The 27,364-nt window shown below is 35.9% G+C and overlaps 1 protein-coding gene across 1 annotated transcript; it reads right to left on the bottom strand.

Moving 5' to 3' along the window:
* Window positions 1-183: 183 nt before the first annotated feature.
* Window positions 184-25,751, bottom strand: LOC117325133 (amiloride-sensitive sodium channel subunit gamma-like). Its single transcript, XM_033881099.1, has 13 exons — window positions 25,230-25,751; window positions 22,524-23,234; window positions 16,446-16,612; window positions 16,043-16,123; window positions 12,561-12,652; window positions 10,894-11,057; window positions 9,516-9,605; window positions 8,975-9,101; window positions 4,724-4,799; window positions 2,647-2,704; window positions 2,310-2,392; window positions 1,704-1,779; window positions 184-787 (listed from the first exon to the last, which is right to left on the bottom strand). The coding sequence occupies exons 1-13, from the start codon at window positions 25,377-25,379 to the stop codon at window positions 509-511; spliced, it is 2,154 nt and encodes a 717-aa protein (XP_033736990.1). The 5' UTR covers window positions 25,380-25,751; the 3' UTR covers window positions 184-508.
* Between the last annotated feature and the right edge of the window lie 1,613 nt (window positions 25,752-27,364).

Genomic DNA, 27,364 nt, shown 5'->3' with positions numbered 1-27,364 from the left:
AATCCACCAGTGACGTCATCAATATTAAGTGTTAAGCTGGGTGTGTTTTATCTTACAATGACATCAGCTGACGTTATAACTTACATCATTTGTGTAGGAACGTTAGAAATTAACATAAAACTGATATAATCTTAATTGAGTTGCGGATTGCTAAATGTATAAATGAGAAACTCACGCTATATATACTTCTTCCCATGAGAAGTTTATTACACAATTAAGCAACAATTTAACAAGTGTATAAAGACCCACAGTTCCAAATACTTAGCATATGTAGAACGTCCTACGGTTCCAAATACCTAGTACATATAAATAAATAAAAATAAGTGAAGCTTGAAGGTTTCTTAATACTTTGCAGCTACAAGGGAAACCAATTCTATCGACCTGTTCGGATATAAGGATATTTTAAAAAAATATCAATAGTTATATTGATTACTAAACAAAACTGTGAATTCCCCTCGCTCGTGATTACTCCGGCCACCGTTTCCTGGATTGCACTTCTAGAAACACATCAGTACTGATACCTTGCTGTTGCAAATCTTCCATTATATAAATGATCTTTGGCAAATTGTGGCTGGTTAAAGTTCAGCGCACCAGGCTCGTGTCCATGGGGTTTCCTTTCCAATGAAGGAAGTTCCGGGTTACTGTCCACATTTTCAAGATGATGACACTTGTATAATCCATACCGACACAACTCCACAACCAGCTGGACCACCTCGAACATACTGAGAATAGAAAGTCCTATCCAAAGGCCAATAGCACCTCCCACGTCCGACGCGAACTGAGCAGTCTACAACACACGATATTAGTTTAGTTACAATAAACCAATTATTGATGAATCTATCATTTTTGTGAAACCACTGCAAGCATGTTATTGAACATGTTATTGTTTATTTCCATGAGAAAGAAGGGGACAGTAAGGATAGTTTGTGTTTAGTCTTAGTTATAAGTATTAACGCCACTAGTTCATCCTACTGGGACAATCAACCTTAGACAAAAACGTTGAGATAGTCATCTGTTTAACTAGAACAATATAGAACGTGACGTCACTTTACACTACTGTAAAGCAGAATATTTTAATAAAGCAGAAGCTAATTTACAGAATTTTAATGCTTTAAACAGCAAAGATAAATTAATATTTCTTATGAAAGAAGATAATTTGCAAAAAGATGTCGCCAGGTTATTGTTTGATATGTACCAAAGAAGACAAAACTTTTTATCAATAAGTCTTAGTATTAATTGACACTCAAGATTTTACTGCAGTAGTGTCTCATAAGCCAAATATGGCTGGGTGTTGATGCATTTTAACGTTTTTAATGAAATTATGCTTGTATTTTATGTATATTTTATGTATCAATACGTGACACTTTAATAAACATATCTGAATCTGTAATAATATAAAGAATTTTATGGTAACAACGTCGAGAACTACTATAACTGTAGAGAGAATGAAAAGCCTTAAAATACTAGATATACACTGCTTTTACATTGTAAAACGCATTGTTAGTGTAGGAAGCATAATAATATTATAAATATATAGAAGGGTAAATAATATCATTTTAAAACAGAGAATACAATGTTAACATGCAAGATGTAACAAGGCTTCAACAAACAAATGTACGTAATAGATGGAGGTAATTAGGCGAAATTTTAAAAAATTAACAAAAACGTTAAGCTACCACCAGAAATCAGTCTACAGATTTTACCTCAATTTCTGGATCCTCGTTGATTTCCTCGTGGTTCAGATCCTGGTAATAAACTACTATTTTCATGAAGTTCAAACTGTAATGAAATATCGCAATGAATAATTACAGCATTGAATAGACAATATTTATCTATGTTTGAAAATGTGTATAACCCATTTAATTAAGTCAGTAATGAATAGACTTATTTCAAGCTGTCTGTAAAGTTGAGTTACTTATTAATAAAAGTAACACGGGATTCTACAAACGACGTCCAATACCTTTAAAGATAAACTTACTGTAGTTGATACATTCAATGTTGAATGGTTAACTTAAAATTGCACAATACAGCTGTTCCGTCATTCCAGGGCTCTCTTGTGATAAAAGTATTGTATCTTTACAAAATTACACACTGATCTTGTGATAAAAGTATTGTATCTTTACAAAATTACACACCTGATCTTGTGATAAAAGTGTTGTATCTTTACAAAATTACACACCTGATCTTGTGATAAAAGTGTTGTATCTTTACAAAATTACACACCTGATCTTGTGATAAAAGTGTTGTATCTACAAAAGTACACACCTGATCTTGTGATAAAAGTACTGTATCTTTACAAAATTACACACCTGATCTTGCGATCGTCTGCTTTAGATATAATACTGGTACATTGTTTCGGTCGTCTCTGACACAAACCTCGCAACAGCGTCGTCTGGAATAGGTAAACAGAGTATTTCTATATACATGTTATTAATCCTGCGGTAAAATCTTTCAGCAAGCAAACATCAGCATCGTATCATTGAACCTCTCCATGCCATAGCATTACAAGTTACGTGCAACGAGTAGAAGAAATGGTCATAATCGCCATATAATGACAGCAATATCACTTTAGAGAACAAGAAAAGTATGAGCATTCATTGTTCTCGATGGTTGAAACAACTGTGTCTATTGAAATGTATACCCTACCGTGTAAGACTCCGTGGGCCATTGTCGAGTACTAGTAGACCTTAGCCATTGTTTCTCCCTATAAAGACAAGTGGTTGTGACATCATACTAATCGAAAACAATCATACGTTATAAATGTTTCATTCTATTTCAAAAATAGCATCGTCTTATTATAAATGAATTACAAACATATTTGACTTTTCTAAATTCATATCATTTAGTTCTAAGGTAGAACATACGAGGGCTGATTGATAAGTTGTGAGCCTCGTACTGAAGGAGGTACTCAATGATGTTGTTTTTAAGTCCTACTATTCTCTGACTATCTAGGCCGTGTACCCAAGGACTGGTCTGGTCTCATTTGGTAAGTTTATATCGATGAGGTAGCACTCTAAAGTAAACAAGACAAGCGGCTTTTAAAAACTGGACAAAATCGGTTAGGGTTAGGATTGGGGTGAAAAGTCTGTCATTGCCATGGCTTCCATTCACGATTGTGGCTTTTAAATTGATTAAGCATCCGCCTTATTCACCTGATTGCTCCATCAGACATTCATCTATTTCCAAAACTGAAAACAGATATTTCAAGCATCCTAACCCTAACCCTAACATGCAGTGGATGACATTGTGAACAGCCAAAAAACGGGGTTCTATAAAAGTGGCATTGATGCCCATAAACACCGCTGGCAAAAGTATATATATTTTGAAGGGGATGAAAATCCAAATCCTTCAATATGAGGCTCACAACCTATCAACCAGCCCTCGTACTTAACAAAAAATATAAAACGTACATATCTTCGTTAAAATATGTAATGATTTAAGCAAAGATCACCTAGGGGTGAACTGAGAGATTGATTATCATGCACTTTTTATGTAATTTCTTGTTTTAACATGAACGACATATACAATGGTTTAAACTATAATCTATTCTGGTAAATGGAACATGTATTGTTGAAAGAAGCATGCATACAAACGAGATAGGAAGTGAAAATAAAGGGAGAATAATTCCGCGCTTTAAAAAGAATTGTACATGTAAATTGAAAATATACTCGGTCTATGGCTTGTTTATCGATGAATATCATAATACTTCACACCTATAAAACGGGAGATAAATCTTTCTTTCACAATTCACTTTCCTCTATTAATCTGTAAACAATTTCTGTATCTGTCCCAACAATACTATGACGGATTGCAGGCCATCTAAACAGTATGTGAGAGACGTCTAAATACTAAAGTTGTATCGCAATTCCTTATATAGATGTATATATTTATATAATATGAAACATTGCTTTAGCGTAACCGAAAAATGTATTGTTAATGACTTTCATAAGACAAAAAATGGACCTAAATGTACAAAAAGCTTTGAATTATTAGAGTTTTTTAATAATTCTACTGTATGCAAGTTTTACAACTGTAATGTGGACTACAATGACAGGGGTTATGCATCTAATTCTACAAACGAGACTCGATGTGTCATAAAGGTGAAGGCTTAAGCTGGTGAGGGATGGAGGGAAGAGGGAGGGATGGAGGGAGAGAGGGAGGGGAAGGAGGGAGAGAGGGAGGAGAGGGAGGGATGGAGGGAGAGAGGGAGGGGAGGGAGGGAGGAGAGAGAGAGGGAGGGTAATCATTTGTCACCTGCTGATTTAAACAATGATATATATATATCAATTTTAGCGTTATTATATCAGCTTATATCAGTCTTCTGACAAAGAGCTCATTTTCAATGTTTTACCAGAACTATATTAGAGTGATGTTATATCACCTGTCATATTTCATTCATCGTGTATCTGTTGTAATTACACTACGAACTTTGTTTATGAACATAATTAATATGTTGAATTGTCATTATTTAACTTTGTGCTATGATTGATATTCTATACAAAAGCGGCAACTTTATAATACAAAGTAACATTAACCTAAACTATATATAAACATATATAATAAACGAATAAATATATACGATATCTATGTAAATCAAATATACATAACATCCTACACAAAGCAATATAACATCACCCAAATTGTAAAGGTATTATCATGATCAGGCTTTATACAATACTAACTACATCTCATCCAACGTCACACAATATCCAACACTACTTACACGCATGGGTTTGCACATTCACATTTCCTAGTTTTGTCCTCAAGTTCTTTATTGATTTCAAATTGACAAAGTAATTCTGAAATGACAAGACTCTGAATTACTGACAGTGAATTTAAATTTGTACTTGAATGCTACCTTATAAATTAATACTACTAGAATGTATTTCTAATCACTTTAAACAAGTTGCTGTGAAAATTCAGTCAGGGATATAGTCTTCCTTTCAGTTATGTGTTTTCAACGCTGCATCAAATAAAACAATAACGAAAAAACATCAAGTGACAAGGAAGGTACAGAGCCATAAACTGTTCACACAAACATTACACCCATCGGGATTTACATGCTTTTCAGGTTCAGATATTGTCCTGTTGTATAAATAAACCTACCTTTACGGGATGTACAGGGTCTGATATTGTCCTGTAGTGTACCTACCTTTACGGGATGTACAGGGTTTGATATTGTCCTGTAGTCTACCTACCTTTACGGGATGTACAGGGTCTGATATTGTCCTGTAGTCTACCTACCTTTACGGGATGTACAGAGTCTGATATTGTCCTGTTGTCTACCTACCTTTACGGGATGTACAGGGTCTGATATTGTCCTGTAGTCTACCTACCTTTACGGGATGTACAGGGTCTGATATTGTCCTGTAGTCTACCTACCTTTACGGGATGTACAGAGTCTGATATTGTCCTGTAGTCTACCCACCTTTACGGGATGTACAGAGTCTGATGTTGTCCTGTAGTCTACCTACCTTTACGGGATGTACAGGGTCTGATATTGTCCTGTAGTCTACCTACCTTTACGGGATGTACAGGGTCTGATATTGTCCTGTAGTCTACCTACCTTTACGGGATGTACAGGGTTTGATATTGTCCTGTAGTCTACCTACCTTTACGGGATGTACAGGGTGTAATATTGTCCTCTAGTCTACCTACCTTTACGGGATGTACAGGGTCTGATATTGTCCTGTTGTCTACCTACCTTTACGGGATGTACAGGGTCTGATATTGTCCTCTAGTCTACCTACCTTTACGGGATGTACAGAGTCTGATATTGTCCTCTAGTCTACCTACCTTTACGGGATGTACAGGGTCTGATATTGTCCTCTAGTCTACCTACCTTTACGGGATATACAGGGTATGATATTGTCCTGTAGTCTACCTACCTTTACGGGATGTACAGGGTCTGATATTGTCCTGTAGTCTACCTACCTTTACGGGATGTACAGGGTTTGATATTGTCCTGTAGTCTACCTACCTTTACGGGATGTACAGGGTTTGATATTGTCCTGTAGTCTACCTACCTTTACGGGATATACAGGGTCTGATATTGTCCTGTAGTCTACCTACCTTTACGGGATGTACAGGGTCTGATATTGTCCTGTAGTCTACCTACCTTTACGGGATGTACAGAGTCTGATGTTGTCCTGTTGTCTACCTACCTTTACGGGATGTACAGGGTCTGATATTGTCCTGTAGTCTACCTACATTTACGGAATGTACAGAGTCTGATATTGTCCTGTAGTCTACCTACCTTTACGGGATGTACAGAGTCTGATATTGTCCTGTAGTCTACCTACCTTTACGGGATGTACAGGGTTTGATGTTGTCCTGTAGTCTACCTACCTTTACGGGATGTACAGAGTCTGATATTGTCCTGTAGTCTACCTACCTTTACGGAATGTACAGAGTCTGATATTGTCCTGTTGTATACATAAACCTACCTTTACGGGATGTACATGGTCTGCTATTGTCCTGTAGTCTACCTACCTTTACGGGATATACAGGGTCTGATATTGTCCTGTAGTCTACCTACCTTTACGGGATGTACAGGGTCTGATATTGTCCTGTAGTCTACCTACCTTTACGGGATGTACAGGGTCTGATATTGTCCTGTAGTCTACCTACCTTTACGGGATGTACAGGGTCTGATATTGTCCTGTAGTCTACCTACCTTTACGGGATGTACAGAGTCTGATGTTGTCCTGTAGTCTACCTACCTTTACGGGATGTACAGGGTGTAATATTGTCCTGTAGTCTACCTACCTTTACGGGATATACAGGGTATGATATTGTCCTGTAGTCTACCCACCTTTACGGGATGTACAGAGTCTGATGTTGTCCTGTAGTCTACCCACCTTTACGGGATGTACAGAGTCTGATATTGTCCTGTTGTATACCTACATTTACGGGATGTACAGGGTCTGATATTGTCCTGTAGTCTACCCACCTTTACGGGATGTACAGAGTCTGATGTTGTCCTGTAGTCTACCTACCTTTACGGGATGTACAGGGTCTGATATTGTCCTGTTGTCTACCTACCTTTACGGGATGTACAGGGTCTGATATTGTCCTGTAGTCTACCTACCTTTACGGGATGTACAGAGTCTGATATTGTCCTGTAGTCTACCCACCTTTACGGGATATACAGGGTTTGATATTGTCCTGTAGTCTACCCACCTTTACGGGATGTACAGGGTCTGATATTGTCCTGTAGTCTACCTACCTTTACGGGATATACAGGGTCTGATATTGTCCTGTAGTCTACCTACCTTTACGGGATATACAGGGTCTGATATTGTCCTGTAGTCTACCTACCTTTACGGGATGTACAGAGTCTGATATTGTCCTGTAGTCTACCTACCTTTACGGGATGTACAGGGTCTGATATTGTCCTGTAGTCTACCTACCTTTACGGGATATACAGGGTCTGATATTGTCCTGTAGTCTACCTACCTTTACGGGATGTACAGGGTCTGATATTGTCCTGTAGTCTACCTACCTTTACGGGATGTACAGGGTCTGATATTGTCCTCTAGTCTACCTACCTTTACGGGATGTACAGGGTCTGATATTGTCCTGTAGTCTACCTACCTTTACGGGATGTACAGAGTCTGATATTGTCCTGTTGTCTACCTACCTTTACGGGATGTACAGGGTCTGATATTGTCCTCTAGTCTACCTACCTTTACGGGATGTACAGAGTCTGATATTGTCCTGTAGTCTACCTACCTTTACGGGATGTACAGGGTCTGATATTGTCCTGTAGTCTACCTGCCTTCACGGGATGTACAGAGTCTGATATTGTCCTGTAGTCTACCTACCTTTACGGGATGTACAGGGTGTAATATTGTCCTCTAGTCTACCTACCTTTACGGGATGTACAGAGTCTGATATTGTCCTGTAGTCTACCTACCTTTACGGGATGTACAGGGTCTGATATTGTCCTGTAGTCTACCTGCCTTCACGGGATGTACAGAGTCTGATATTGTCCTGTAGTCTACCTACCTTCACGGGATGTACAGGGTCTGATATTGTCCTGTAGTCTACCTACCTTTACGGGATGTACAGGGTGTAATATTGTCCTGTAGTCTACCTACCTTTACGGGATATACAGGGTCTGATATTGTCCTGTAGTCTACCTACCTTTACGGGATGTACAGAGTCTGATATTGTCCTGTAGTCTACCTACCTTTACGGGATGTACAGGGTCTGATATTGTCCTGTAGTCTACCTACCTTTACGGGATATACAGGGTCTGATATTGTCCTGTAGTCTACCTACCTTTACGGGATGTACAGGGTCTGATATTGTCCTGTAGTCTACCTACCTTTACGGGATGTACAGAGTCTGATATTGTCCTGTAGTCTACCTACCTTTACGGGATGTACAGGGTCTGATATTGTCCTGTAGTCTACCTACCTTTACGGGATGTACAGAGTCTGATATTGTCCTGTAGTCTACCTACCTTTACGGGATGTACAGAGTCTGATATTGTCCTGTAGTCTACCTACCTTTACGGGATGTACAGGGTTTGATATTGTCCTGTAGTCTACCTACCTTTACGGGATGTACAGAGTCTGATATTGTCCTGTAGTCTACCTACCTTTACGGGATGTACAGAGTCTGATATTGTCCTGTAGTCTACCCACCTTTACGGGATGTACAGAGTCTGATGTTGTCCTGTAGTCTACCTACCTTTACGGGATGTACAGGGTCTGATGTTGTCCTGTTGTCTACCTACCTTTACGGGATGTACAGGGTCTGATATTGTCCTGTAGTGACCTACCTTTACGGGATGTACAGAGTCTGATGTTGTCCTGTAGTCTACCTACCTTTACGGGATGTACAGGGTGTGATATTGTCCTGTTGTATACCTACCTTTACGGGATGTACAGGGTCTGATATTGTCCTGTAGTCTACCTACCTTTACGGGATGTACAGGGTCTGATATTGTCCTGTAGTGACCTACCTTCACGAGATTTGCAGGGTGTAATATTGTCCAGCAAGGAGGATTGGGATAACACTTCCACACCAAACTTGTCATGACATCCACATTGGTCAATTATAGTTTTTCCATGACAGACGTCCTGACACGTCTGCAAAACATTAACGGTTCATCGGGTACCAACGAAACTAATATAGTATATATAAGGCTTATCAGATACAGTGAGACTGAATTAATGTTTTATGAAATAAAAACGAAACTAATACAGTGAGGCAGAATTAATGGTTTTACAGATACCAATGAAAGTAATATAGTATTGCCAATTAATTGTTTATCACTTACCAACGAAACTAATACAGTGATGCTGAATTAATAAAACATGAAAACCAGATTTGAATTCGAAATTATATGAATTGTACACCTCTTTTACATACCAGATTCCCTTCATTGATAATTATATTGTTACATGAAAAATATCATCCCTTTCTTTTCCACGTGACATCAGTAGCGGTTTAGTCTTATATATGAAGTATGAGCTCACAGAAAACGTCTTTAGAATACAAACCTGTCTTGAATATTTGGTTCCATAAAGTTTTTCAAACTCTACTCCATCGTTACATTGGCCGTAAGGTTCTCCTAGCCTTTCGATGTTTATCTGCAAAATATCAGAGTAACTATAGTATAAGAGAGTAAGACCAGGTCCTCCGGGAGAGTGAGCGTATTCGGCTTCATCGACGACATCCGCCATTCGAATCTAGATCAATCCGGGTTACGTGATAATCTCAAATGAAAGTTAGGGTGGTGACATCGGAACCATCAGGCATATCAACAAGTATCAAACACGGCCGACGTCATATCATCCATCAGAGTCGCACTGATTGTTCCTATGGGTATGCCAAGAGTATGTTTGAAGATCTGGTTGCCAAACTCTACAAAATTATTGACGATCAGAAATTTTTATCATTCTCATGATTTCATCTTCGGTATACCTTCTACCAGCCCTAGACGTATTTAATGGGTAGTGTTAAGAGTAGAAACATGTTTTAATGGAAGTAAATTCTTTAGGATCAGCTGTTCTATATGAACAGAAGTTTTCAATCCACATTCCGTCAATTTTTTCACTTCCGGTGTAAACAGTCTCCCAACAGGACTGCAGCCTCGACTTATTTGTAAGAACGGTAATAAGAAGTTAAGACACGTGTGCAGTTGATCAACTTCTCGATCCAATAATAAAACAGTGTTTATAAGGATTCTTATAAAATTTGGGGATTAAATATCAACAAGGTAGGTTTAGATTGTTCTCACTAAAAATCTTTTTAAAAAACGCGACAATGCGTAGGTACTGTTACCCTGATGTCAAGAAAGTTTAGTACTTTCAATAAACAGAGAATAGAAGTATCTACAGACAAGGATCAAATTATTACAAACCTTACAGTGTAGGCAACAAACACCTGTCATGTACATATCTGGTTTTCACATCGGGATACAGAAATGCAGACGTGTGTTTTATTTTAATTTTGGATTTTATGCTGCTTATTATTAGAAGAATTATGGCCAAATGGACTTAATCAACTCCGACAGTGAATTACAACTTTGCATGTAATTAAAGTTTGGACGCATTGAGTTCTGAATAACTTGTTTATCAAAAATACGGAAGACAGCTATGTCAGACTTGTTGTGAAGATATTACTGATGCTAATAACATCTATTCCTTTGTTGGCAATTCAGCTTTCAAATTTGTCCTTTGGGATTTGCCAAGTTGTTTGTGGAGTATTGCAGCTATCTGTACGGTTGACTTGAAAAGTCTAAATCGTGCAATATCATCAATAATTGCCAGTCGCCATGCTGGTTTCAAAAGGTCATCATGGTTAGTCTCTTGTAGTCCTGGAAATGTTATAGTTATAACTACGAGAAACTTGATAATTGATTATTACAAAATGTACCTGTTTTAATCCAATGTGTGTTTCAAACGCAGAGGAAACGAAGAACCCTTCATCTGCTGGAAAGGGAAAGGAAGACTGGTCATTTATAGTGACGCGTGCACCATAACCTTGAGTCAACCCGGGAACATATTCATAGTTTTCCATAAATAGTATCAAAGACAACCCTGAAAACAAACAAAAAACAATTGATAGGGTTGACTTGTTAAAACTTCGTAGGATTATAATCTGAACGGTACCTTCTATTGGAGGCATTTAATTACATCGAATGTTCTATTTACATGTGAAGGAAACGAAAGTAAAAAACAAACAAAAAACAGTTCAAAATAAAGCTGTCTTGCAAGTATATCTGCAGATGCAATATGCTTTATAGAAATGATGCATGTGTGTATCATTGGTCATACCTGTATCATTATGGTCATACCTGTATCATTATAATCATACCTGTATCATTATGGTCATACCTGTATCATTATAATCATACCTGTATCATTATGGTCATACCTGTATCATTATAGTCATATCTGTATCATTATAGTCATACCTGTATCATTATAATCATACCTGTATCATTATAATCATACCTGTATATAGATATTGAAAGGAGAAGTTTTTTTTACTTCAAAAATTAATCATCCGACATAGTGTAATTTCATTGCAAGATATCATGATGTCCAAAAGACTCTCTTCCTTAAAAAGTTATGTAACTTTATCAAAAAAATCAATTTCGTATGTTCCCCTGAGTAGATATTTTAATTCAAATACAAGTTTACATCTTTATGATACTTTCATCCCTCTGTATATCCACGCATGTTCACCAAATTTCATATTATTGTAAATTTACATGTATTGCATTTTGTAGTCTATCTCTGTATACCTCTTCTGTACAGGTGTTGAGATAATAAATGAATTTGAATTTGTATCAGTATTGTCATACCAGTGTCAGTATTTGTCGTAGTAGCCTACATCATTCTCAAAGTGTGTTATCAAACTCCGGAGGAAACTATTACATCATGTGAAGGAAAGTTGGTAGTAGGATATAATCTAACCCGAGATAAGTATTTGTCAGTAGACGCCAGTAGACCTAGTTAGGTTTGTGCTATGTCTGCTAACAACAATGACGCCTATTCGTACCTGTATTCTATAGAATTGTGTAGTTAGTTATCGTTCTATTTCCCATGATAAAATGTCAATAAATATCCCGTGGGAAAGTTCCTTCAAATAGAAAATACATTTCTGAATGTGGCATGCAGGTTAAAAAGACTTTGGAAGACGTCCAACGTTTTTGTAAAGAAGGTATAACATGAATATATCGGTGCGATTAAATGATCATTGCAAAACATGAAAGCTCCGTTTTCTGTCGATAACGGATACTTCAAGAGAAGTGTGCAGTCACCGTCTTATAATTTATAATAATACAGCCAGTTATGTGCTTGTTGTGTTTAGACAATTACGATTTGTTTTTATCAAAAAGTTTCGTCTATTGTGATAATTCACATTGTTTTGTTTTTTTTTATACAGGAAAACCAATCTGCTCCAACTTTTCTTTACTTTGGTGAAATATGATAAACTGCACATAATGCTTTACATTGACATGTGTCCTGGCGGAATACTCACTTGTTTATATTTGAATTTTGAAATGATAAACACATTTATCTGCTCCAACTTACCGTGTTTTGGTCCTGGAGATTTGGATGTGAATGTCGAAGACTGGATTGTGAAGCAATTACCGAACTCCGCAGTCTGATACAGAGTGAAGTTTCTAAAAACCAAGCCATGATCTTTACGATACAGTTGTAGTGTGGAAACAATGAAATTAATTAACAGATAGATGTAGTGTGGGAAACAATGAAATTAATTAACAGATGGTTGTAGTGTGGGAAACAATGAAACTAATTAACAGATGGTTGTAGTGTGGGAAACAATGAAACTAATTAACAGATAGTTGTAGTGTGGAAACAATGAAATTAATTAACAGATAGTTGTAGTGTGGGAAACAATGAAATTAATTAACAGATGGTTGTAGTGTGGAAACAATGAAATTAATTAACAGATAGTTGTAGTGTGGAAACAATGAAATTAATTAACAGATAGTTGTAGTGTGGGAAACAATGAAATTAATTAACAGATAGTTGTAGTGTGGGAAATAATGAAATTAATTAACAGATGGTTGTAGTGTGGGAAACAATGAAACTAATTAACAGATGGTTGTAGTGTGGGAAACAATGAAACTAATTAACAGATGGTTGTAGTGTGGGAAACAATGAAACTAATTAACAGATGGTTGTAGTGTGGGAAACAATGAAATTAATTAACAGATAGTTGTAGTGTGGGAAATAATGAAATTAATGAGATGGTTGTAATGTTCTCTGAGGATATTGATGACCTTCAAAATATGCTTGACTTCTTGAAACGATAATTATTCTGATCGATGGAATTTGTCCGTCAATGTAGATAAAACAAAGATTGTGGTATTTAGAAAAAAATAAGCGTTTGTTTCCGAATGAACAATGGATATATGATGGTAAAGTTATTGAGATAGTAGACCAGTTTTGTTATTTGGGTTTAGTTTTTAATTACAATGGTAAGTTTACAATAGCACAAAATAATATTGCTATACAAGGCAGAAAATCATATTATCTTCTTAATCGTAAAATGAAAAAGTTTATATTAAATGAAAATACAAAACTGTCATTGTTTGATACATACGTATCATGTATTCTGAATTACGCTTGTGAAGTGTGGGGCTATAACACTGCGCCACAGGTTGAAAAACTACACTTGATGGTTTTAAAGTCGATTTTGGGCGTTAAAAGATCTGTTAACAATTCTATGGTGTATTTTGAACTAGGACGTTTTCCTTTTTATATAACGAGAAAGATGTTTATTGTTAAATATTGGCTACAACTATTGAATACTGAAAACTGTATATTGAGGGCTTGCTATAATGAGTTATTCGAACTTAACATTAAAAAGCCTAATAGCAAAGCAAATTGGGTTCATCATTTGAAAAATGACTTATGTTCACTTGGTTTTGGCGATGTATGGTATGCACAGAACGTACCAAATAAAAACATATTTTTGTTATTGTATAAACAACGGTTACAAGATATTTTTATCCAAGAAACGAGAGCTAGTTTAGAAAGCTCTTCTAAGTGCACCATATATAAACACATCGTTGATACGTTTATCATACAGGACTATCTCAGTAAACCATTAACTTTCAAAATAAAACGAATAATATCCAAATACAGATTAAATGCTCATTCGTTGAATATTGAAATTGGTAGGTACAGTGGTATCCCTAGACACCAAAGGCTGTGTACTTTGTGTGATAATCATGAAGTTGAGGATGAAGTCCATTTTATTTTGTTATGTCCAAAGTATTTGGATTTCAGGGTGAAGTATTTAAAACCATATTTTTATCGCCGTCCATCTGTTTTCAAAATGACTGAATTGTTCTGTAGTACCAATGTAAAAACTTTAAGAAATTTTGGAAAATATTTAATTCAGGCGACGGCCAAAAGGAAGTCACTGTTACTTAGTTAATAAGTATTTATATGTTTGATTAATAGTAAATTAATTAGTAATTGCACAATAGTTTTTTCTTTATCAGAACATCCTAGAGAAAATATGTCTAGGAATATAATTTCAAGTATGTGATTGTCTTTTTATGTCTTAAAAATTCGTGTAGTTTAAAATTGCAATTGTAATATTGTTATTGTATGATATACACTTTTTGTGATGGCAAAAAAAAAAAAAAAAATATTAACACGTGCTTTATTGAAATGTATAATACTTGGTGTTACATTGGCTGTGTTCTCCGCGGTCTTGCGCAAATGTAAATTGTTGCCATGTGTATGTATATTGTGATCCTATATGCTATTTGCATACGGAATAAAATAATTGAATAATTGAAAAAAAGTGTGGGAAACAATGAAATTAATTAACAGAACTAGAGTTAAGTGGTTATATTGAGATGTTAAAGAGTACGGATGTCTTCTGTTCATATTTCTTACAGTGCCATGGGGAAATGCAAACATGCACAAAATGGCTATTTCTATTCATAAAAAGTTGTATAAGCAGAATTAAGTAGTTGGAACCTAGACAGACAGACACACAACCTGATTCCAGTATACCACCTGTAGGGTTGCTAATAAAATCATAACACATATAAATACTGCAATTAGATGATAAATGAACCATAACGCATTATATATCTAGGAGACCAATGTAGGGTAACGAACGAAATTATGCAAAAATATAGAAAAGTGCAGAAATCATAGGAAATAAATAAATATATAGGAGATATCGATAAGTATTTTACGCGTGTGTATTTCGAAATACCGTATGTGACTACTTCCTATAGTTACTGATTAAATACCGTCTGTGACTACTTCCTATAGTTACTGATTAGATACCGTCTGTGACTACTTCCTATAGTTACTGACTAAATACCGTCTGTGACTACTTCCTATAGTTACTGATTAAATACCGTCTGTGACTACTTCCTATAGTTACTGATTAAATACCGTGTGTGACTACTTCCTATATTACTGATTAAATACCGTCTGTGACTACTTCCTATAGTTACTGATTAAATACCGTCTGTGGCTACTTCCTGTAGTTACTGATTAAATACCGTCTGTGACTACTTCCTATAGTTACTGATTAAATACCGTCTGTGACTACTTCCTATAGTTACTGATTAAATACCGCCTGTGACTACTTCCTATAGTTACTGATTAAATACCGTCTGTGACTACTTCCTATAGTTACTAATTAAATACCGTCTATGACTACTTCCTATAGTTACTGATTAAATACCGTCTGTGACTACTTCCTATAGTTACTGATTAAATACCGTCTGTGACTACTTCCTATAGTTACTGATTAAATACCGTCTGTGACTACTTCCTATAGTTACTGATTAAATACCGTCTGTGACTACTTCCTATAGTTACTAATTAAATACAGTCTGTGACTACTTCCTATAGTTACTGATTAAATACCGTCTGTGACTACTTCCTATAGTTACTGATTAAATACCGTCTGTGACTACTTCCTATAGTTACTGATTAAATACCGTCTGTGACTACTTCCTGTCTGTGACTACTTCCTATAGTTACTGATTAAATACGTGAAGACTCACTGTGGGAAGCATTCGTATCCGTCAAAGGAACAGCTGATTAACATGTCTTTCATGTGGTGACCCATTTCTACCCGGGTTTTCCTGGGGGACATAAAGTTTACGACAAGATAGTACATAGATAATCAGAAAAAAATGTTCTTTGTCAACTTAGGTTCCGTAAAGCTTGTAATGCTTAAAAAAACAGTGAAACGTTAAATCTAACAAACTTAGAACAAAACATCGTCTATAAGTCAATCATATTAATACTTATCATATCTAATTATCAACATTTGGAATTATCAATAACGTATTCTGGTTTTTCTTCTGATCTTTATTCACATATATATATATATATATATATATTTGTTTTAGTTTAGTTTTTTTTCTGTTTTTGTTTTCTCCGTTGTAGTTATTGAAGGCATACCTCCTTTCTCTGAAGTACAAGTCACGGAATGTATCCTCTAGATTAGCTACCGGGTCCCTTGGCGGCCGCGGTGGCTCATTTTTCTCCTTGTATTCGTCCTCGTCATACTCTAAATATTCGTCTATCTTAGCATTGTCGAAGTCGTCCACAAAACGTTTCCTTCTGTTCTGTAGGGAAAATCAACGAAGACGTGAATATTGGTGTAAGAGCAAAAGTAATAATTTATCATATTCTTTGTCTTTGTTTCATGTCTTGATAAAAACGAAATGATGAAATATGCTCAAACTTGATTCTTCATTTAACAATATTTAACAAGCCTAAACTTCTTTATTCGTTTATTTTTTTTTTCAATTGGAAAATACTTGCTTTTTTCATTTATAGATTTCAGAAAGGAATTTGATACAATTTTGAGACTTAGACATGGAGAAAAGTTCAGAAAGGTAATAAAACTGGCAAAATATAAGAGGTGAAATAAAAGAAACATTGTTAATTGTCTAAACATTGAAATATAGGTTGAGCTGTGTATAAGTCTCTATGGAGAAAATACTGTTAGAACTCAAATACTCTGCGCTTAATAGGTGTGGGTTATACTGGATGTTTAATTATAATACCAATAAAACCAAATTCTGTATAGACCAAAGAAGTATAAGTAAACATTAACTACTACTATTTTGCTACATGTACATGCAGACATTTTATAAAAATCTTTTTTATTCGATCGTAACACCAATACCGCTATAATCAAAAGAAGTATGGAATTCGCAAGTTGCTGTTGAATTTACAATTCTGCAATCTTATATTCGATATTAAAACATCTAACATCATCGTTTCTATATTGAAGGTAAAAGAGTAATTTTATATAAAATGACAAGTAACGATCTGTCCAGCATAAACCTATAAATTAATATATAATATTTAAAATTTAACAAAAATAAAAATAGAACAACGGAGTTCAAATGGTTAAAGAATGCTCACGAATAATTTACTCAAACTTATTCAGATCTTATCGGGTAATATTAGAAAATATTTACGGTTTTAGAGACAACAGAGAATACCTACAGTCAAACGTACTGAACGTTCAGACCAAAATCGCCAACAACGAGGAAAAATAACAACAAAATACAGATTGGCATAAAGACATTTAGGAAAGTACAACGGAAACAAAACCATGTGATCCTGAGAGTAAACGTCTTCTGTTTCATCGACGTCACCAGCCATACAAATGTATGTCACAGCGGCACCCGCCATACAAATGTATGTCACAGCGGCACCCGCCATACAAATGTAGGTCACGACGTCACCAGCCATACAAATCTAGGTCACGACGTTACCAGCTATACAAATCTAGGTCACGACGTCACCAGCCATACAAATCTAGATCACGACGTCACCAGCTATACAAATCTAGGTCACGACGTCACCAGATATACAAATCTAGGTCACGACGTCACCAGGCATACAAATCTAGGTCACGACGTCACCAGATATACAAATCTAGGTCACGACGTCACCAGGTATACAAATCTAGGTCACGACGTCACCGGCCATACAAATCTAGGTCACGACGTCACCGGCCATACAAATCTAGGTCACGACGTCACCAGCTATACAAATCTAGGTCACGACGTCACCAGCTATTTAAGCATTAAACTGTCTTTTTATGGATTATATGGTCTATATAGATGCCAGAGCTTTGCAGACAATCTTCATAATGCGCGCTAACTATTTAGTTTTTATGTGTTTGGAATATTTTTATTTCTTGTTTATTAAATCTTGTTTTATTTCCATTTTCGTGATTGTTAACCATTCTTACCTTTATTTTCGTTTTACATTTTAAGAATTTGTTTTCTGGTCTCGTACTCTATCCGATAGCATGATGAGCAATGATAAGATGCCATTTGTTTACATTGGTTGCAAGTAGTTCCGGGGGATCCGGTCGCGTATGAATAACACCTGAATGCACGATTTGGGTGTCAGTTATGCATAGAATGGTGTCACGTTTTGGGTGTCAGTTATACTCTCATAGACTGCAAATTTGTTTAGTTTGTTTATATCATGGCTTTGCCATCCAAATGTAAATATATTAATCTAGGTCACGACGTCACCGGCCATACAAATCTAGGTCACGACGTCACCAGATATACAAATCTAGGTCACGACGTCACCAGCTATACAAATCTAGGTCTATAATTCGGATTAAGTTACTTTCTCAAAATAAGAATTAGGGTGGTGATAACGGAACCATCGGGCATATTAACTTGCATCAAGCACGCCTCTGACGTCAAATCGCACAAAGAAATATAATATTTCCAAATCAGATATTAATGAGGTCGACCCAAACATTTCCCCGTGTCTTCTACATCGCATCTTTGGAATCCCTGCTTCTGTCACGGAAAATCATGATAATGTGAACAAGTGCTTGACTTTTGAATCGACTGGGATACGTAAACAAAGTACATGTGTAAGTAAAGGAAGCAAGAAAAAAACACTTATCATACCGCTGTCCCTGATAGTAACTATAGAGAAAACGACTGAAGAGTCTTTAGTATTATTGATTTCAAGTTATACGGGGTATATTTGATTGTTATAAACAAATGACACGTTAAAACAGTTTAACGAAAAAAAATCAGGACAAAACGGTTAACGAAACAATTACAGGGTAAAACAGTTTAACGAAACAATTACAGGATAAAACGATTTAACGAAGCAATTATAGGATAAAACGGTTTAACGAAACGATTACAGGATAAAACGGTTTAACGAAACAATTACAGGATAAAACGATTTAACGACACGATTACAGGATAAAACGGTTTAACGACACGATTACAGGATAAACGGTTTAACGACACGATTACAGGATAAAACGATTTAACGACACGATTACAGGATAAAACGGTTTAACGACACGATTACAGGATAAAACGATTTAACGACACGATTACAGGATAAAACGGTTTAACGAAACAATTACAGGATAAAACGATTTAACGACACGATAACAGGATAAAACGGTTTAACGACATGATTACAGGATAAAACGGTTTAACGAAACAATTACAGGATAAAACGGTTTAACGACACAATTACAGGATAAAACGATTTAACGACACGATTACAGGATAAAACGGTTTAACGAAACAATTACAGGATAAAACGATTTAACGAAACACTTACATGGTAAAACGGTTTAACGACACGATTACAGGATAAAACGGTTTAACGAAACACTTACAGGATAAAACGGTTTAACGAAACAATTACATGGTAAAACGGTTTAACGAAACAATTACAGGATAAAACGGTTTAACGACACAATTACAGGATAAAACGATTTAACGACACGATTACAGGATAAAACGGTTTAACGAAACAATTACAGGATAAAACGATTTAACGAAACACTTACATGGTAAAACGGTTTAACGACACGATTACAGGATAAAACGGTTTAACGAAACACTTACAGGATAAAACGGTTTAACGAAACAATTACAGGACAAAACGATTTAACGACACGATTACAGGATAAAACGGTTTAACGACACGATTACAGGATAAAACGGTTTCACAACACAGTGTCCTCCAAGAGGACATACTTATTCAATTTTGAAAACAAATTTTAAACTCGGAAAAAAAGCTTGTGAAACTAAAGAGACAAATGACCATTTAGTTTAGAAAATCAAATATGCATTTGCCTTCAGAAACAGAAATTATTAGAATACACAAATATATTTAAATTTGTTAAGATTTGGATATGTTAAACAATGTAGTTAAACATTTAATCCAAATGACAATTGTACTTACCCTAGTCCACTCAAAATGCATTGGCTAATTACAATACACAATTTAGTTTTGCCGTTACAACCAGCATTTCTAGACAAAAAATACAAGTAATTATGTGTCTCGCTTTGTCAGTATTGTAAGTGTTACGCAAACTCTAAAATAAGATTTCAGTATTGTTTTAGAAAAAGCAACCAAACAAACTCCGCTTGATAGTATGAGAGAATCCTTTATATATTACAGACACGTGTAACGTTGCTGTAAAACAAATACAAAATTTCGCAAACTACTAATTCTCAAAATTCACCTAAACATGCCATTATTACCCTCAAAATAACTCATTCTGAAAAGTGGGAAGAAAATACATAACAGATTTGGTTATAAATTAATGTGAAACCAATTGGAGTAGCAATACAGATTTTATTTCAATTTCTCAAAATCTAAGGTTTTTAATCCAATAAAAACCTTAATCCAAGAATAAAATTCATATAACCTGCAGATTGTGTTGAGGTGTCCATTATACAATATTTCAAGTTTGACCGAGCTTAGTAAAAGCAATGCACGATAAGCTAAATCGGTAAACAGATAGAGATATTCTATGGCGCGGGAAGGATGTCATAATCAAATATTTTTGCATAGGCAAAATTATTTTTGCCTTTGCAGAAATCGAATTCTGTACGGTGGCTGGGAAAGGACATTACATAGCATGATAAAAACATTTTCTATCTCGATCGATCGACTTATTATCTCGATCGATCGACTTATTATCTCGATCGATCGACTTATCATCTCGATCGATCGACTTATTATCTCGATCGATCGACTTATCATCTCGATCGATTTCTTCATTAGGTATGTGAATGTTCATGCGAAATATGCATTCTAAACATAGCGGGATGCATACTTACCATCGAGCTTTCGATTCAGTACAGCACAGATACCGGATGTCCAAAGAAAACTGCGACACACGTGTTGAAGTCACGGAGTCTCGATTTAATATATCGATCGAGATGATTAAGTCGATCGATCGAGATAATTAAGTCGATCGATCGAGATAATTAAGTCGGTCGATCGAGATAATAAGTCGATCGATCGAGATAGAAAATGTTTTTATCAAGCTATGTAATGTCCTTTCCAAGCCACCGTAAATTCTGCCTATGCAAAATTACGTTTGCCTTTGCAGAAATCGAATTTTACCTATGCATAATGGTTTTTAACAACATATGCAAAATTATTTTTGCCTTTGCAGAAATCGAATTTTACCTATGTATAATGGTTTTTAACAAGATATGCAAAATTATTTTTGCATTAGCAATAATCGAAGCATTTACTTTAGCTTTTATATGCAAAATGAATTATTCAACTAATGAAAACAACTATTTTATTCAGCGAATCAAAGCCAACCGTAGTGAATCTCGGACAATCTGGCCATTAATGTAGGACGAACGAGTCATCGCTGGTGTCTACAATTTGAAACTATATATTAGAAAGCTGGCCTATAGTTTGTAGATGTTGGATCAAGCGGAATGATTTAGAACCAAAGTTACCTCATTATCAAGATATCTTGGAGAATAGAAGTTGAAGTTACGAAGTTTTTGCACATCAAATGTATAGTTTCTATTCTTGACAGGTTTCAACAGATAATTATTTATTGTAATTTTATTCATTCTGTAAAATATGTTCTAGCAAAATCACGCGAGTCTTAAAAGTAAAAGGGAAATGAGTATTCTACAGGCTAAACACACAGGTAACACGGGCGGATTCAGGCGAATTAACACAATACGGGTGCAGACGGATTCGGCCGGTTTAACAACGAAAGGGTTTAACACTGGTTCATAATTTAGACTTTGTTACAACCCTAACCCCTTAACCATGTACCGCCCAGTACACTTACTGCATCTTAGACGGAACTTACTCGCAGGGGAAAGTAGTCTTGGTAACGTCGGATCAGACGACGTTGACGTCATTTCGTCATCCATTTTCGTTTTTTTCCCGCTGAAACTTCGATCGCGTAGGAATATTTGCAAAGTTGTATGGTTATTTTTGATTGGCAAACGAATCTAACAGAATTCGAATTTTGTCCATGCAAAAATATTTAAATATGACGCACTGCGCGTCATAGTATTCAATCCAAGTCTGCAACTTGTTTACTAATAATCTGCCTGTAACAGTGTACTGTTTTTCTTTCCGCAAACGATGAATGATGAACACTTAACTTAAATACCAAACGATCAGTAAGGGCTGTCGTGTTTATCATAACCATACCATTCACCCAAATCCTGAACTTCAACTCACCTGAGAGAGTGGTTCTGTATCACCTGTCCTCAAGGTTTGAGGGGGTTCTGTCGTTGTACGACGAGTGCCTCTACCAATCTCATCCGTATTCCTATTACCTGACCCATTTGTCGCATTTCGATGTCGAGCAGATCCAGTTACTTTAACGTTTGAGTCGGTGATATCACTTCCGGTAACATTGGTATTGGGTCTATTAGTAACATTAACAGTTCCGGTATCTCCTGTACTGTTACTGGGTTGGGTTACTGTGACAGATTCATTGGGTCTAGGGACGTCACCAGCAGTGGTCGGTTGTTCATCATCTTCGTCCTCCTCTTCGTCTTCGCTACTGTCTAAAAAACTGCTTGGGTCGACGTATTTAACGAGGTCCTGTAACGGCTTGGAAGCTCTGTCGATAGTAGAAATTCTAATTGGATTCACGTTACAAATAGTCACTGCCGGCATTTCTAAATTGCTAAAACTTAGTTTAATTTTTGTTTGTATGGGCCACAGAAGGAACTGTGTGATGAGATAGTAAAGATGGAAGCACATCCAACCAATAGCAATCACTAGTAGACAAGTCCAGATCAATTTGGCATACCACAGTCGGGCACTGTTGATGTAGGGGACGCCTTGCATGGACGTTTTTTCTGCGAACCGTGCTATCAACTTGCTAAATGACTTGTATTTATTGGAATCAATGGACGTGTCCGTCTGTATAGTGAGTTGATCCTGAAGTCATATAATACAAGTTATTATAACACGTGTGTATAATAGGGTTATTATCAGGGTTAGTGGTCACAAACCTGATGTACAATATATACAGGGTTATTATCAGGGTTAGTGGTCACAAACCTGATGTACAATATATAGAGGGTTATTATCAGGGTTAGTCGTCACAACGCTAATGTACAATATATAGAGGGTTATTATCAGGGTTAGTCGTCACAACACTGATGTACAATATATACAGGGTTAGTATCAGGGTTAGTCGTCACAACACTGATGTACAATATATACAGGGTTATCATTAGGGTTAGTTGTCACAACACTGATGTACAATATATACAGGGTTATTATCAGGGTTATTCGTCACAACACTAATGTACAATATATATATATGGTTATGATGTACAATATATACAGGGTTATTATCAGGGTTAGTCGTTAACCAAGGCAGTGGTTTTGCTTTCCTTTATTTAACACAAAGGACAAATTTATTCAAATAGTAGGACAGGTCTGAAAGAACCGGAGCCCCACTCGATTTGCACTCTTCTCGGGAAGAAGCTTTCTAAGAAGATTGCATTCCGTTATAATGTAATTCGAGTAAACCGGAAGAATATAATCCAAAACAAACAAGTTTTTAAGTTTTCTCCAACACTATGACACAAACATATGCATGTATGTGTCATAAATCCTTCTTTAGTGAAACTCATCACTCGCACACTTAAAAATGGTCGCCTTCATCTTGGAGGACAAATCTTTCAGCGTCGAAACGGAAGAGAAAGGAGATCTTCCAGAAGCAGAAGAGCTACAAATCAAGTGACCGGAAGATATATATTCTAGAAGAAGAGTGCAAATCGAGTGGGGCTCCGGACCCAGAATGTATGTATCCAAATAATGCCGCCTCTTGCTGAGTATTCATTGTACGTGACATATGTCTGTGTAATTGGTCTAACTCATTACATTCTAAAATATGATACATTTAATGTATACCATGCAAATTAAAAGGGTTTCCCTGTGTATTGGCGAGACGACATGACGCATTAAGAAGAACAAGTGCAATCAATGATTGCGAAGCTCACCGGCAGCAGCAATCACACTACGCACTCATTTCTTATTTATGTACATGTATAAGCATGTCATTTTGAAATTGTACGTCACATAACATCAGTCTTAGACTTCTAATAAATGTATAAACCACATTAGAAGGGTGTGAGATGTATACTTTTGGACATACAAGCTATCCAAAAACTGACCCCAAAAATTTTAAAGTGGGGTTTGGTGCCAAAAAAGATAAGTCCACAAAATGGTAAAATGCGTTTAAATCACATTTTTCTGCATGATTTTGCCATAACATCACATCACATCACTCCTAGACCTCTAATGAATGTATAAACCAAATAGAAGGGTATGAGGGGTGTACTTTTGGACTTACAAGCTTTCCAAAATCTTACCCCAAATAATTTCGGTGAAATTACTAATTCCTTGACTTTTGTTTCACAGATTATTAAAGCTCATTTGTTTTTAAAAACGTGTCCGAATGATAATAATAATAATAATAATAATAAAAAACTCCCATGGCAAATTGTTACAAAATTTAAGATTATCTTTCAAATTTCCTTCAATCATATAAGTCTGTCCTAAGGGAAAGCTTTGGAAACGTTGATAAGGCTGGGGCAGAATTCGCGATCAAATCAGGTAACGTCCTTATGTGTAAATGAGGCTGGGGCAGAATTCGCGATCAAATCAGGTAACGTCCTTATGTGTAACAGACTAACAACCACACATTATTTTATATTACCCAATGTTTATCTCTAGAATGTTTTAGGAAAAAGAACAAATTTACACATAGTGTCTCCTCTGTTTTTTGTTGTTTTATTTTTAATTGTATACTTTCCTTTTACATATCTGAAAGTTACATTTGAATATATACTGCATATATGTTGAATATTGTATATCTACTGTAACATTAAATTATGTAACAAAATATCGTCCATGACATACCTCGTCCCTCCTGGTCCCTGTGTGGTGATGATAGTCAGCCGGAGGTTCCCAAAACCCATCATTGTATGTAGTGGGGTCTCCCCTAACCGAACGTCCTGACACTACAGGACTGGATCTGTGGGATTCTAACCCGGAGACTGTAGAATTCATGCCAGGCTGCTTTGCTGAAGCTTACTGAATTATGATTACTTTCGACTTGGTCAGTTATAGTATCCAGGAGATGTGAGTCATCTAGATACGTATCCTGTTTACCAGTTATAACACCAGTTAAATACGTCAATCAGTCGAAGGTGTGTGTGACGAAAAGTTTGCCACTCAGAAGTGTAACCGTAAAGCAGTCATGGATGGCCAATTGTTGACAACAGAAAATTCCCCTGTAGTGCTTGTCTGATAATAAAATATTACCAGCTCCTATGTAAAGTTCTGTGAAAACGACACAAAGATGGCTAATGATGAATAGTCTTAACGGGTATCCTGTCATCTATAGCTCAATCAACACTGGCACCACAATATATAGCTACCGGTACTATTGAGTACCGAGCACGTGATCAACACAGTAATCCAAGCGTTTGAGAAGACGTCAGTTAAGACGCTCTAAAATGGGTACTAAATGGATATATATAAATCGATCATTTACATTAAAATCTGATCAAAAGATATCAGAGGTAAATAGGTATATACACCCTCGTCAGACAGCTAAAACATCTTACCACTCCTAGATAACGAAGTTAATATAAAGCAAATACAGAATTTAATTGCTGCAATAAAATATATTCAAAAGATGATATCGTTTTAGGAATAGAATTCTAACTGACAATTAATGATATTTCCGAACGTCTCTTTAAAGTCTCACACTCCCAAATAAATATACATCAATGTTGACCTCTTTACAGTTTTCAGACTTAATATGTACATAACATATGATCGCGAATCGTAAATTGGAGGAAAATATGTATTTAGGAAAGTATACGGGAAATTCCCAAAAATAATAACACTGTGTTCCTGATGTTATTAACCTATAGATTGGTTCGTATCACAGGTGCTCGACACGATCCTTAGATTACTTATTAACCCCTGGAGTTACGTTATTTTTTTTTATTGTTCCTCTCTTTGATCAACCTTTTTCATAGTTAACTATTCTTTTCTAAGTTTTTCTTATTGAGGGCCACAGCGATATCGTCCACTGTTGGATTAGGTCTGGTGTGAGAACTGTGAGCCTAGAAGTTAATGTATAGGTCCGTACGTGTTTTCGTTTTCTTATGTTGTCTTACCCTTTCGGTTTCCTAATATGGTCTGACCATTCGTTTTTAGTGTCTCCTCATTTCCCGCTGTTGTCTTGCCCTTTTATTTTGTATCTCATCATTTCCCGCTGTTGTCTGACCCTTTCTTTTTTATATCTCCTCATTTCCTAATATGGTCTGACCATTCGTTTTCTGTGTCTCCTCATTTCCCTCTGTTGTCTTGTCCTTTTATTTTGTATTTCCTCATTTCCTAATGTTGTCTTACCTTTGCAGTTTTTGTATCTCTAGATTTGTATGCCGGGTGTTCAAATTCAAATTCATTTTATTCTCTGTTCACATGATGCATAGAGAAAACATATTTACTATATAATGCATGCAATTATTGTAGTGTTTGAAGTCGATACACAGCACTGTCTCAAAATATTACAGTTACATTTTTATCAAGGAGGACAAATTGTACACATTTTCATTAGTGTTATAATATTAGTTGTATTCATCAGTTCAGATATTTGGTCTTGACCAATAATGTTTGTCAATATATAAAATTATGTGAGCAGATAATGTTGTACATTCAAATAGACAATGAACTTTGTCATCCATTTGTTGATTATTGTCGATGAAGCAGAAGTCGTTTAACCTCCGGAACACCTGGTCTTGTTCACCTTGTACTTTATCAATTGTCTCCATGTAATATACTTTTGATGGTATCTTGTCCCCGTTTGTCGTTTGATCGATTTGATAATTATATAAAAACAAAAAACAAAAAAAACAGAAATTACACCTCATTTGTATTTATAAAAAAAATGCAATCTTTATTCATTTTACAACAATTGCGAAACAAGTATTATCAACTATTCTACCATGTTTGCTATGTAACGCCAGTTTTGATTGGTT

This window comes from Pecten maximus, chromosome 4 (assembly GCF_902652985.1).
Source record: "Pecten maximus chromosome 4, xPecMax1.1, whole genome shotgun sequence".
NCBI classification, from domain to species: domain Eukaryota; kingdom Metazoa; phylum Mollusca; class Bivalvia; order Pectinida; family Pectinidae; genus Pecten; species Pecten maximus.
This window is presented reverse-complemented; position numbering and strand designations above follow the sequence as displayed.

Coding starts and splice junctions, on each gene's coding strand:
- LOC117325133 (XM_033881099.1), bottom strand. CDS start 25,379: ATGAATTCTACAGTCTCCGGGTTAGAATCCCACAGATCCAGTCCTGTA. Junction 16,613..22,523: donor ATACAGAACCACTCTCTCAG/GTGAGTTGAAGT, acceptor TTTTCCCTACAG/AACAGAAGGAAACGTTTTGT. Junction 788..1,703: donor ACGAGGATCCAGAAATTGAG/GTAAAATCTGTA, acceptor CGTGTGTTGTAG/ACTGCTCAGTTCGCGTCGGA.